General features: G+C 39.2%; 1 protein-coding gene across 1 annotated transcript; it reads left to right on the top strand.

Moving 5' to 3' along the window:
- The first annotated feature begins 2,458 nt into the window (after window positions 1-2,458).
- LOC146467618 (uncharacterized) lies at window positions 2,459-10,378 on the top strand. Its single transcript, XM_085125283.1, has 5 exons — window positions 2,459-2,546; window positions 4,609-4,692; window positions 5,274-5,576; window positions 6,746-6,873; window positions 7,930-10,378. The coding sequence occupies exons 2-5, from the start codon at window positions 4,635-4,637 to the stop codon at window positions 8,071-8,073; spliced, it is 633 nt and encodes a 210-aa protein (XP_084981409.1). The 5' UTR covers window positions 2,459-2,546; window positions 4,609-4,634; the 3' UTR covers window positions 8,074-10,378.
- Window positions 10,379-14,146: the final 3,768 nt, after the last annotated feature.

Raw genomic sequence — 14,146 nt, forward strand, 5'->3', positions numbered from 1 at the left:
CGTCATTAATTCACGTTGGGGGCCTCAACGGAAACGCTGACATAGCCTTAATAATCTCGGAGTTGTCGAGGGGAATCCCCAATCCCCCACGGCCCCAAAAGATGAAAACAGCCCGATCCAAATAGTGTAAGGCTGCTACTGCTGGCATGGAACACCGGCGTGGGTACATAAGTCATTGGAAGAAAGTTAAAAACTTATAAGTCGTACTAAATCTTACACTCTTGCACAATAAAACGGTCTCTACTAAAACATAGGAAACTGCTGTAATAATGTAATGTAATTTAAAGAGACGATAAAATGACAAGAATTCAATTTTTTGTTGGTGTTAGCCTATTAGGGGAGATCAAGGTAGTTTGATTTAGAACGCTACATTTATTGAAATTCAGTTATTGTGTAATGAGAATCGTGAAATTTAGAAAAGACATTGTGATAACTGACAGAGTGTTGACGATTGGTTTCCTGGTGGAGGTAAACAAAATAGAAGTTACCTGAGAACCTGGAACCTTATTTTATTATATTTCATTCTTATTGTATATATCTTGGGAGTGGGTAAGTTTCTTATAAGAACATAAGTGGGAATATAATGACAAGCAAGACGTTGCAGATAGAAAAGAAAATGCAGAAAGTTGACATGCATTTTCCTAAAAAAATGCCATTTCATTCAAAGGTTGTTTAACGTAACTGTTGGCTTGTAAAATAACAAGGTTAATCGACAAGTACATGGTCAGTGTACACTGAAGGAATTAAAGGTTTCTCAAAGGAAGCATTCTTCATTGAGTAAATGTTCACTTTAATTCGCAATAATTCCATGCAGGCGACACTGCTATAGCAAGAAGGCATTCTGGAGGGAGGTGGGTGGAGGTCGTCCCCTATATAAGCTATATATAGGTATGTGCAGCCCCAAAGGGTATGGTTTTCGGGCCGTTTTTGGTCTGAAATAGGGTATAGATTTTAACCATTTTGTTCTGAAAGTCTGAAGTATTTTACAGAAAAGGATATGAATTCTAGAAACCAGGGACGCTTTCTATTCAACCAAAAATGCCGGAAATTGGAGGTGAGGAGTCGAATGGAAAAGAAATTTCATGGAATAACATTTCGGAAAATTAGAACAACCGTTCCATTCGGCCATTTGTACTCGGACCCAGCTTCTTCGACTATTATGTGATTGTGTCATTTCGTCTTCGGTAGAAAAAGAGAAAAGAACGGGTCTGTTTTGCAGTCGGTTGTGGTTAACCTGAAATACCGTTCCATTCGGGACCATGTCCGGAACTTTTTACCCAATGGATAGCGCCTAAGGCTTGAAAAAGAGTTACAAATACAAGTACCGGAAAAAAGATATTTGGTCTGAAATAGGGTCTGGGTCTGGAGAACCGAGCCGCACACCACCCACCAAACATTCCGAGGAGTACACCTCCCAACCCTCCCCCCCCCCCCTCACTTCCCGCGCCTCACTCAGGGAGGGCAAGCTCAGTATCAGCGAGTACAAACTGGCTTCGATCACCCAATATTCAAGTTGCTGTGCCCCAGAAGGCATGCGTTTCTCTCCTGTTCGAGAAGATCTCGGACTGTCTGTTAGTACTTTTATTATCTGTTTTCAACCAAGTAAAGTTTTTGTCCAAATATATTTGGTTTGTTGCCGAGAGCCATGTGGTCCTTACCCCCTAATTGACCAATTTTGGCGCCTTGAAACTTGCGGTGGCTTTTATCGAAAAATGTTTGGTCATTCTGTGAGTTAACGAAAAACCTTGTTGTACTGTCTAAAATCTTTGTAAGACTTCCAATTTGAAATTTTCCACTTACGCCACTCGATCGCCATACTTGCGTTCATTTTCAGCACTAGAACGTAACCCGGAGTTAAGTATTTTATTTAATAGCTTTGAAAAACAATCTGTCTTTGCATATTTATAAAAGCAGCTGTCTCAGTCGTCTGCTTTTTTGCGTTGTTTTTTTTGGAGAGTTGTGGATACATGATGACACTCTGCTAAACTATTGATCAGAGACCTGCGCTTCATTCATTTCCATTTATTTCAAAAAAGCAAAGATAATGGTGTCACATCATCTTGTAGATTTTGCTAAAAGGTAATCAGCCTCCCATGTACTTTTGAAGGTTCAATGAATGATCCGATGGTTAGAGTACGCGTCGTAAAATAATTATGCAACGCGTCATAAATCCAACATTGATCGACACAAGCTGAGACAAGATCACGATTTCCTTCAAAGTAATTGCCTTAAATACAAATTGTAGACTCACCTAGTTCTGCTTGCCGCGATTCTGATCGTAAGAGAAGCTAGTCTACTGAGTGAAACAAGATACACAGGAAGATTACTGTTTACAGAGATGTATGTTAGGTTAATAAGGTGATATTATTGACACCGTTATTGTGGCAAGACATTGTTACTGTCATACTATACCAGTCGTCAACAACAGGTGCTCTGCTTCGAGCCAAACCACGCATGCGTAAGGTTGCACTTATTAGTAATGGTCTCTAGGGAATTGAGTGACTTCATCTTCTGCTGAAAATCGACAGAAGACATCGTGTTTTTTGGTAAGTTGGCCTCGATTTGTTATAAGCATTTTATTTTCTTCCAAATGCAACCGCTTGATTGTTTGTCATGCAAATGTTAAGCCTGGAATATCAAAACGTTTTGTCAATACAACTTGGGGTGATTCCACGATCGGCTAGTGACCTGAGAGATTTTGCCCGTCAGTTTTAGATCAAGCGATAATTCGCTTTTATGTTTAAGTGGAACTGAACAATAGGAAGGGAATAATACTTATTTTAGGACCGGGAAAAGAGTCGGAGAAAACGACACGAGATTAATAATAACAAGCAATGTAAACTACAAATGTTATTTGACATTTAGTACCAGCATGGTCGAGTTAATCGTCTGCTTAAGCTTTCTTGGCCTGTTTTGAGACGTGAACTTTAAACAGTGTTTAAAAGCTGTTTTTTTCTCTTTTTCACTCAGAATAACAATCTCAGGGGTTTTACTACGGCTTTAAACTTTTTAAATTTTAACCAAATACTTCACGCCATCAAGACATCTGTAAAACTGAAGTACGTGTGCTTCCGTTCCGGAAAGTTGAGTACAAACAACCAGTCAAAAACATGATGAACACTGTGATATAAACCAAGACAGCGTGAAATAAGGCTAGAAATAAGTTGATTTGTTATTTGCTTTATTTTCTCCCGGACTTCAGCCACTATTTAATGGTACAAAATGCTACTAATTACTCGACAAAATGGTTAATGTTTTTTCAATGAAATTAATTGTTCGCAGCAGGAGATCTGCTTGATCTTTGATCAATGTTAAGGTCCCGTGGGATGGCGGGTGGGGGAGTGGGGAAGGAACGTATTGAATAGAGTTTCATATACATAGTCTCACACACAGAGAGGGAAATTTTTACTACCACTTTCGTATACACTCCAACAAAGACAAGCCTACGATCAGGAAGAAAATGCCCTACGTTATTGAAATTTGTGCGTCGTAATTCACTACTGTCAGGAATTTCACCTCAGGTTTTGCTAAGCTCTCTGACATTTAGATTTAATTGCTACAGTTTTAGTTCATATTCTATTGCTCTAACCCTTTAAAATACCACTCTTCTGCATACTACGAGGGGAAAAACCACTCCTTCTGTCGGAACCTTCCTGTATCGCTAGGTATATCGTGTGCCACGGAGATCAGGTAAAAGGAAACGAGAAAACCTGGCTTGAAAAACAACAAGGCTCTCTAGTCATTTTGCCGAGAAGAAGGCAAAACTGAACAAGTTTCATCTGGTGCAGAAATGCGATGCAAGTACTTGAAATCCGATGTAGAATAATTCCCGTAAAATTTGATTTCTGAAGCTGGATTCAAAGTGAGTAACTTTAGGATAACATAATCTACACGAGGATGTAGGTTTGCACTGTCATCCGCAAATGTTGATGCCAACTTTGGCAGAACTTTATAGATGCGTGTTAGGAAACCTGGAAAAGCGATTTCATGTTCAGCCCCAGTGTTTTAAGAAAGAGGAGGTATAGTCTCTGTCCAAAACACCAGATTAGACGAGCCAAATCAACTGCCGGTTAACCCCACCCTCCGTCATAAAGCGGTTGGGGTACCCCATAATTATGAACCACCTGCTCCACTGCAAGTTTTGACGCAGCGGCATAACGAAATTGTTTCACTGAATTATTTTAGTTTCAACAGAAAAAGTCTGAAACGCATGTATTGCCCCCAGTATTAATTAACCTGCAAAGTAAAAATATAACTAACTCACCGTCCTACTTTAGATTTGTTGTACTCGATATATTCGGTGACCAAGCTGGGTCGACTTTGCTTGACCATACTGGGTATAAATTAAAAACGTAAACCGTATCAGACTGACTAAAACTCCGTGGAAAAAAGCACGGTCCAATGGTCTGCCACTTGCGTCTATCAAAACTTTATTAGGCTTAGGTGCAAGACTAAAGAATTGCCCTGTATGTTTTTTTTTTTTTTGTATTCCCTTATTTAGTCCATGACTGTTTGGTGCAAGGGAAAAAACTTGGTATTGCATTAATATTATTTTTTGCCGTCACCTTCTGAAAGAACGTTTCTTCCCTTATTCATTTTTATTACTAGAGCTAGAAGGTTAAAAGGAATCAACTATGGAAAGTGGTTTAAATTTGGCCTGTTTGTGTTTACTTTCACTTCTTAGTATTACAGGTAAGTGAGAAATGTGCGGATAATTGGTTGCTTGATATCTCCTAATTTCTTTTTTTTTTTTTCCTTTTTTTTTTCTTTATTGACAATTGTCTGTAATTAGTTACATGTTTGGTCTTAGGTTATACGGAGGGGCCTAATGCCAAGCTCCTTTCACCTTTTATGGGGTACTGGTGGGTGTACAAAGACAAATATACAAAAACAGTGTAACGTAAAGTAATCTAGTGTGAAAGTACCATGTTCATAAATCTTATAGCGTGCAGCCGAATGATTCGTTGTATACTACTTAAGACTTTGTTTGTCTTTTATTTAGACCTTCCTAGCAAACTGTTCAAGTCATTCTTCACTTTCCTTCTTTCTTCCTTCCCTTTTTTTTTCTTTCTTCCTTTATAATCCTTAAAACTCCTCGATCCTCAATCCCAAACTTCTCGAAAAGGTACAATTTGACCTTTCGTGATAATAAGTTTAAGTATATCCGAAGCGTTTTCTTAACATAGAACCAAGTAAAAGCTACTTAAACTTGTTTCAAAGTTATTAATGTAGATAAACAATTCACTAACGATGGTTTCTCCTTTTGTTTGCAGACGCAAATCTGGAAATGATCTCCTCTGAAAATACACCGTGTAGCAAAAGTTCAGTAAATTACAATGTCACTCTAAGTAAAGGCACCAAAGCTGGGAAGTATTACAAAATGGCGGGGATTAGCAAGATGGACGACTGTGTTGGGCACTGCTGTCGGTCTAGGAGATGTGATGTGGCCTTTATGGTCAACAAGAACTGTTATCTAGTAAAATGTCATCATTCGAACTCGTGCGAGCTCAAACAGTCTGATAACCCCAAGTTTGATACCATGCTCTCTGTGGTGTCTAAATCAAAAGCGGTAGAAGGTAAGAAAGTTTATTGTCAGTATGAGCTATGTTGTTTCTGTATAACCCTCCCCAATCCCCCAACCCCTTTTTTTCCTCTCACAGTTTTACCCAGTCTCCTACGCTGCCATAGGTTTTGTCGCTACGCAGCAACTTAACCCGTGTCATACGTCAAAAAATAAGAAAAGTGCGAGCTAGTAAGCTTTTTCTGAGAGTGTGAGTTTGCTGAATCATTTTACGATACACTAACAAGTTTCAGGAATCATTGGGTGAGTTGGTTTTGTGGATATCACGCATTCAAATTAAACAGGAAGCCAAGACACAAAGCGCTAACCAGTCGCCACATACTTCACTTTAACTAGTAATAGTTTTCACTAGAGCTGCCCCCGCTTTTGAAGATCTGTTTAACACCTGTATATGGTTTTTACTGGATATAAATACTGTGCATACGAATGTTAAAAAAGAAACGTTTGAATATTTATTGAAGTTAACATCCATGTAACTGGTTAGCATATTTCTCTGTAAATATGACATTGAAATCTATTACAGTCATACAGTTTTGTTTTGTGAAACAGCAACGTATTGTAGGTATAATTATGTGAACTCGTGGTTTGAAAGGCTGCTTAAGATGCAGAAGATGGCGAAACGTGACTTCGTGGTTGCAAGACCTTGACACGCTGCTAGAAGATGGCAAAACGCGAACTCGTGGCTGAAATGCTGCTAAATGATGGCGAAATGCCAACTCGTGGTTGCAAGACCTTGAAACACTGCTAGAAAGAACTCGAAATGCTGCTTGAGAACGACGAAACGCAAACTCTTGCACGCAAGACCGTCAAACGCTGCTAGAAGACCTCGTGGTTGCGGAATTACAGCTACCCGGCAGCACCTGGCGCGCTTGCTGAAATATTACCCGAGACGACCATGCGCGCCTAGTTTGATCAAATCGAGATTTTTTTCGCATACTAACAAATTTACTTACAGTACTTACTTTCTTACATTTTGAAATTCCTTATAAGTATACACGCGGGGAATCCTAGGGTGCCTCCTCGGGTTTTGGCCTCTGGGCCAAAACCCTGCGGGGGCAATAAAAAAAAATTGAAACTTGTTTTTAGTAAATCGTAAAATGGCTTTGTAAACTCACAGAGTCATAAAAAAAACTTGCCAGCTCGCACTTTGACTTTCCGTATTAGGAGAAAGCAAGGCAGAACCAGCAATTGAGGAAAACCTTCAAGAAAAAGCATCTGGAAAGGAAACCACAGAACCTTTCATTGTTGACGCTGGGGCGGATGACGATATGACCACAGTAACTGCTTTTGGAGTGAGTTGAAGATCCGTTCTTCCTTATTAAATATCTCAATATTTAGCGCGAATGCTGATTGGCTGACAGCTATCCACTATTATTGAAAACTGGGTCATTCTGATTGGACAGTGAAATTCCGGAGTTTTGCCGATTGGCTTAATGACCATTGGATATAAGCCAGTATATCATGCCTAATAAAAAGCGGTTTTTAAATCTTCCCCTCGGCTTGCAAAATTAACTCAGATGTAGCACTCTTTCTTGGCTGTTTTAATAAAACAGTTATTCCACTCGCTGCCTGTTTTACGTAGGGTGATAATAGCCAACGCGCGCTTTGGGAATAATTATTTTAAAATTACTGTCAAGGTAACCCACGTTATTGTATCATGCACTTCATCCACGCACTGAATTTCTTGGGTTGCGAAGAAGAGTACTGTTACTTCTTTATGTGTTCTTCCAATGCCGCACACACAAATTGACAATTGGTCATTGAAATCTCGAAGAACACCTAATTTAACTCTTCTTGAATTCTGGTCCTTCATTAACTGAAATTTATCATGTGACAAAAGCCTAATTTCGATACATTAAAATTCAGCTTGAAAAAAATAACATCACGTCGAGGCTCCTACAGTTTAAAAATAATGGCTTTATTCTCCGGAGCCTCGCAGTAATGTTTGTTTCAGGCTGAATTTTAATATATCGAAATTGGGCTATTTTTGCGTCACATTTTGACAGTTACTTCCTTAATTTTAACATAGGGAATGATATTGTATAAAATGTACGCAAATGCAAGTGTCCCCTTTATCGAAAACGTGGACAGATTATCACGCTTTACTAGAGCTTTTACGGTATTTCTGTCACGAAAGTGAAATTCTAACATGCTTATGACATAATCCGCCTCGCACCTATATAGTACGAAAGGCTGAAGTTTCCGTAGAAGTGTTCTCGTATACTGCGATGGGCATGCGCAGTTTGCCAGAGCCCTCTCAATCGGCGTGACCCGATTCCTCCCCCACGACAAGGATGTAGGGTTGAACAGTTGGGAACTGATATGCCATTGCCCTCTTTTAATTTCAGACTGGGAAAACAAAGCGCAGCAAGCGCTCTTCTGACATAATTGACATGGTGGTGGCCGTCGGCTGTGGCACGGTAGCTGTAGCTGTGGGAGTGGCTGGCGTTATCGTGATGACGAGACGTTTGATTGACAACAAGAAAGCGTAAAACATCTGTTCACCCATGGAAAATTTAAGACATCTGTTCATACTTACACTTGTTTAGAAAACCAGCAACTGTATTTTTGTATAGCAGTATAGAAGCCAGGTTCATTAAGCCATCCTAACAATGGTATATTGTTGGAATAACAATAGACTTTTGTTCAGAGACAATTATTAGGTTACATCTTAACTTAGGTAGGCTTTGTGAATCCCAGGATATGTAACAGCAATTCTTTACGTGTTGACTTATCTAGCTTCATATGCAAATTGATCATTTCAGATCGCGTGAAGTTCTTTGAAGAAATAATGCATTGCTGTGCATGCACTGAATTGAAGGAAGAGGCCTCCTTTACTCTAGTCCGTTTAATGTATCTCTTGCACTTGAATCCGAGGAAGAAGCCTCATCCACACTCCGTTTACTTATGACTATGAGGTTTGCCAATCATCCATAGCTTAAAGCGATAAAAAAGCAGAGATCTTCCCTAGGAACGATGGTTTTCGATAATGCTTTCCAGAGTGGAATATTTTGGCAACGGAGTTCTATCATGTTTCAGTAGTGCTGATGTTTTCAACAGAATTATGCATGATAACTTTCTACCGACCCAATACTGTTTTGAGACCCTAGAAACGAAGTTCGTTGAGCGTTATTACTAAACAGTAAAAACGCCTGGAAAGAGCCTGGGAACGAAAACACGTTACATTGTTAGTTCTCCAACCAGGCGTGTGAGTTTAAAGACACTTAGAAAACACTAATATGGAATTAAGACGTTATATCCGTCATATCCCAGAGGAGACTAAAAACGAATTACTTTAGCGCATTGCCTAAATTTGAAACAAAAAATATTTAGAGTAACCTCACGTAATCTGACGATGATCTGAAATTAAATAAGCCAGGTACTTTATTCCTTACCACTGGGAATTCTGGGTGTAACCCATATATCTCGCCTATTGTACCTTGACAAGTCTATCGTGTGATAGTTATTGTTTTATACCAACTGCCCAAGTCTATATTGTCGTTTTTCTTGGTGACCACTGAGAACTTAGTATATGGACACCACAAAACGCCTAGGCTAAGGTCCCTTTTTTACTATTTATAAAGAGACAGGTTGATTATAATCTTTATTGAATCTGTTCGGAATAATCGCCGGTCTAGATCTGGTAGACTGCAAACTTTCCCATTTCTTACGTTGGCCTGTCATATCAATCTCCCAACGAAAAGGCTGGAGCTTGCTCAGAGCATGAATGTGCACGGAACATGGAAATAGTCAAAACGGCAAACGATTAAAAAGGATTGAGTAAATATCTGAGAACAGAAAAACTTCTCACACGATTAAAAAATTTAAGTAAATATCTGACAACAGAAAAACTTCTCTTGAAAACGTTAGAGGAAGATTTATTTTACAAAATTTGTAGGCAATTTGTATTTTAATGTCCATCCAGTGAAGCTTGCTCTGGTTTTCATTATGTTTCAGTTAAAATTGGCGGTTCTGTTATTTTGTGTACATAGGTTGTTGTTTTATATACTATAGTCGGGATAACAAACATTAGACAGAAATAAACAACCACAAAAAATTAACACATTACAAGACAAAGTCCGTCTACCACTTAGAATAATTATACTTTTAAAACATGCTGTGATCAGTTTACAAATCAGCCGTAAACTACACAGATAAACTTGCCTTGGATAAATAATAATAATAATAATAACGATCATGGTATCGAACAAATGCCAAAACATTGGTAAACAAGTTAAGGTAATTTTTCCGATTAATAGTCTACCATAGCAAGAATATAACTTATTGAAAGCAGCCCTGATTTTAGCTTTAGGTGAATAAAACTTAAATAGACCTAGGCTACCCCTATCTTTTACTATCTAATTGTAATCAGCATGTCAAGACACAACCTATTCCAAATTTAAAATCTTGTATGAGCGGGCTCAGAGCTTCCTTAAATGTTAGAAGAATTAAGGTGGCTCTGAATTTTAAGTACTGAAGATTGGTGCTAGCCACCTTAACAAGGTTTTTAAAACGTTGCAGAATATAAATTACATCTAAAAGTTGGTTTGGGTGATTACTTTTGAGGGAACGTGCACAGTGAAATAACACATAATGGGATAATTTATTTATGCCATATGGTTTTTAATAGAATCTTCGTTATACGGAGAAAACGCGTTAGTATATGAATCAAAAAGACCTTTATAAAGGTATCTGAAGGAGACAGCTATCTTAAACGACACCGGTACCGTTTAGACAATTGTTTTCTGGTATTAAAAGACTGAGTTGTCAGAAAATAATAAAATGATGTTTTCTGGACAGTTTTGCAAGTGTCACTTTCCTAATGATCATGGGTAAAGTATTGAAGAACGGTTTTCAATTGAGTGTCGAAAGTAATTGCGCGTTTGCTTTGGTTTTGTATTACTACGCTCTGTGATTGGTTGACAAAACTCGCGCCACTTTCTCAACCAATGAGAAGCAAAACCAAAACCAATCGTGTCTTGCTCGGACGCGTTTTCCCGCGCTCGGCACCGGTTACGTGCATTTGCTTCGAATTTTGGTTGGTTCATTGTGCTGTTTACGTCTGCTGTGATTGGTCAGAGTAATTGCTTTGGTTTCGGTCTAACGACACTCAATTGAAAACCACTCTATAATGGTCGGCGGTGTTATAGATTATAAGTGAATTTCCAACTTAGAGAGTTAGGGGAAGAATTGCTTACCATCACCACTATCATTGTGACGTATTTGTTCTTAGCGGTCTTTCGCTTTTTTTCACCTATGGTTTCCGTAATCTATGTCTTGTCTTTGCAGGAATGGGTGATCACCCTTTCATAAAACCCAGCCTTGAGAGCCGGGGTTGGTTTACATAAAGCATATTAAGATGAGTGAACGTTTTTAGCAACCGTTCTTTACGTTCCGGGGGAATCTTTCTCATACCATTGAGGATGAATTGGTTGAGCGCTGACCAATGAATATAGAAAGCAAAAACAGAAAGCGCGAAGATCCTTGATGCAGGAAGGGGTTTCAAAAACGTCCCATTATCTTAAGATGCTTTATGCAACAAGGCTCAGGATTCTTCTCCTTGTCTTTTCTCTGGACATATTGTAGAGATGTGTTCAGTATGGCTGAAACTGAATAGAGAATATTATACTCCGGCTTTGTTGACATACCTCTTTGGTCCCTAAGAAACGCAAGTTCGCCTACTCCGAGATTAAATTCAAGTAAAGAAGTACGTAAACAAATTGAAAGAAGAAAAGCTTTAAAAACTAGAGAAATTTATGAATTTAAATGCAAGTAGGTTGCCACAGCAGCCTTTGCTAATTATCGTATGGCGAATAAGATTCCTTACACGTGCACTGATAATCCTGGTCAAAAGCTGAAAACACAGCGGAATAGTACAAGAAAAAGTTTTATTGCGTTCGACGAAGGAGAACGCAAGCCTAATTTCGTTTTTGGGTCCTGTGTCTTTCGAGTTGGTGTGCCTGTGTACGGCTATGCAGGATTTTTCGAGATTGCTGTAAGGACACCCAAATGGCCCCCCCGCTTGAGTTTTGCAGGGGCATGTGTCGGCTGGGAAACTGGTGCGAACTTATGACGACATCTGACCTCGTTTTCGGGCTAGAGCCATCTTTTTAGTCTCGTTTTCGTATAAGAGTCGCCCCCTCGTTTTCGCGCCATTGCCTGAATTTGCATACATCGGAAAAGTTTTACATTCAGTGTACGGGATCACACTTCAACTGCAATGTTCATCAATATTCACTGGATGGAAATATCTCTACAGAATCTTTTCCCTTTCTTCCAGAAATCTTTTTTGTGAAAGATTGCATTGAGGAAATTACACGTTTTGTGGCCGCGGTAAAATAATTTTCCGTGGGAAATAAATTCATCGAACACGACAGCGCTGCACGCCTGTTGTACATTTCGTCGTGTCAGAAATAGATTTCAACCGGAAACTAGCCTGTGGAACTACGACAAGACCATGCTCATCAAAATCGTTGCTATGTTCAGAAACCTTTTAATCTCTTCCTTTTTGATGCTACAATACGAGTAAATAGGGCTTTTCACCCAGCCCTTGGTTCGCGAGGTTTTGCGAGTCACGTATTACGTTAGTATAAAATCAAAATACAAAAATATCTGAAATATACACACATCAGAAACTGACATCAGGCCCCGGTTGTTCAAAGAGCGGATTATTTTATCCAGTGGATAATTCGCTATCCAGCGAATAAAATCTATTGGTTGGAGAACATTTTATCCACTGAATAGAGTTATCCGCTCTTTGAATATAAACCTTGGCCCTGAGATGTCTTTCAAAACTGTATGCAAATTAGTTCGCTTCAGTTCGACATTTTTACGGCTTTATAGTCGCGTAAGTTTCGCGGCATTTTGGTAAAATACCTTTTGAGTAGAAGACCAAAATAGTACGCTGGCCTGTAAGTTTCGTTTTTCTCAAAGATTATAAGCGTTATACCGAAAATGATGTGCATCATTTTAAAGTTCGACGGTGTCACGCAACAGGCGGACCGAAAATACTTTCTATTTTTTTTTAAAGTTCAACAACGTAGCCGCTGAAATTTTAAACTCAGCTTCGTTTATTGCAAATATTTCACCTTGGTAGTTACACATTACGTACAGATATAAAAGGACGAAAGAGCTACCTAAAAAAAGTCACGCAGCAGGCCGTACAATCGCACAACTTAGGGCTGTCGAACGCACTCTATAATCTTTGATTACTACTAGTTATATGTATATAGACAGGTACGGTGGCCCACAACTGTCACGGCAAAGCCGGAAACACCTCACGGCAAAAAGAAAAACCTCACGGCGAAAAGAAAAACCTCACGGCAAATAGAAAGACCTCACGGCGAAAAGAAAAACCTCACGGCAAATAAAAAAAACCTCACGGCAAAGAGAAAAACCTCACGGCAAATAGAAAAACCTCACGGCAAGTAGAAAAACCACACGGCAAACAGAAAAAGAGAGAGTGGGGGCTGGGTCGAGTTTTCGAAGTGCACCATGGGATTAGATGATGCAGTGAAGAGGTCAGCGGTTTATTGTCGCATTCCGCCATCTTGAAACACTTCAGGAGAGACAGGAGAGAGATGTTTTGCTCCGACTGCGGTCACCAAGTTGCAAATGACGTGACATTTGCCCAAACTGTTTAAATTGGATTGACGGACCTGCACGACTCCCGCTGTGTGCCCATCAGTGTTGATAAAAGCCTTTATAGTTTTGCTTTAACAAGCATGTCTTTAAGCGATTTCCCTTTTCTATAAGAGATCAAGGGAGGTTCCTTGTACATCTCTCTTAGTAGCGGCTGGTTTTGTATTAAATGCCATTTGTCCATTAGAATATTTTTCAAACATGGCAGTGATGGTTGAAATTGTGTCACGAAGGGTAGAATTTTCTTGTGCGCTTTCTGTTTTTGTTTAAGAGCGTTCTTTCCTTCTGCGAATTTAACTTCGGAGACCACCAGGGCCCAGTTGTTCGAGGCCCGATTAAGCTAATCCTGGATTAACGTGAACTTTGATTAGAGTTTTTAAATTACTAATCAATGAAGATTCCTTCAGACAAAAATTGTGTCCTTTAGTATTGACATAGACGTTTCTTTACCTTTAGCTTGACATTAGCCTTTAAACCTATTTTAAACGAGCAAGATGAAAACCTCGGTTAACTTTTAATCGTGGATTAGCGTTAATCGGCTTTCGAACAACCAGGCCCAGGTTACTAGGATAACCTCTCGATGCCAGGCGTGTTATAAACAAACAATTTGCAATCTTCACGCAGCGACATACAATAGAATAAGCATTAATTAATTCACGGTTTAAGAAATCCACGGATCCTGTATCTTCACAGATAACATTTATTTAGCGCTACCTGAAATCTTGAAGGCAATCCAAGCCGATAAACCTTAACAAATGCCACAGACCTGACATACACAATGGCATATGAAAACCTAATCGTTACGGTTTAGAGTGATCAGTAAGAAACCCTCCATTCAGTATATTTGAGAACTCCCCCTCACGATCAAGACAGACACCATTAAGCAAAGCGGTTTCATCACCGGTTTCATCACATTTTGATCTA

The sequence above is a fragment of the Pavona decussata genome, unplaced genomic scaffold, assembly GCF_977016875.1.
Source record: "Pavona decussata unplaced genomic scaffold, jaPavDecu1.1 SCAFFOLD_134, whole genome shotgun sequence".
NCBI lineage: Eukaryota > Metazoa > Cnidaria > Anthozoa > Scleractinia > Agariciidae > Pavona > Pavona decussata.

Bases quoted from the DNA above. Each gene is read 5' to 3' on its own strand.
- LOC146467618 (XM_085125283.1), top strand. From the start codon at position 4,635: ATGGAAAGTGGTTTAAATTTGGCCTGTTTGTGTTTACTTTCACTTCTT. The intron at 4,693-5,273 runs GTAAGTGAGAAA...TTTTGTTTGCAG, and splicing joins TTCACTTCTTAGTATTACAG to ACGCAAATCTGGAAATGATC. The intron at 6,874-7,929 runs GTGAGTTGAAGA...TTTTAATTTCAG, and splicing joins CCACAGTAACTGCTTTTGGA to ACTGGGAAAACAAAGCGCAG.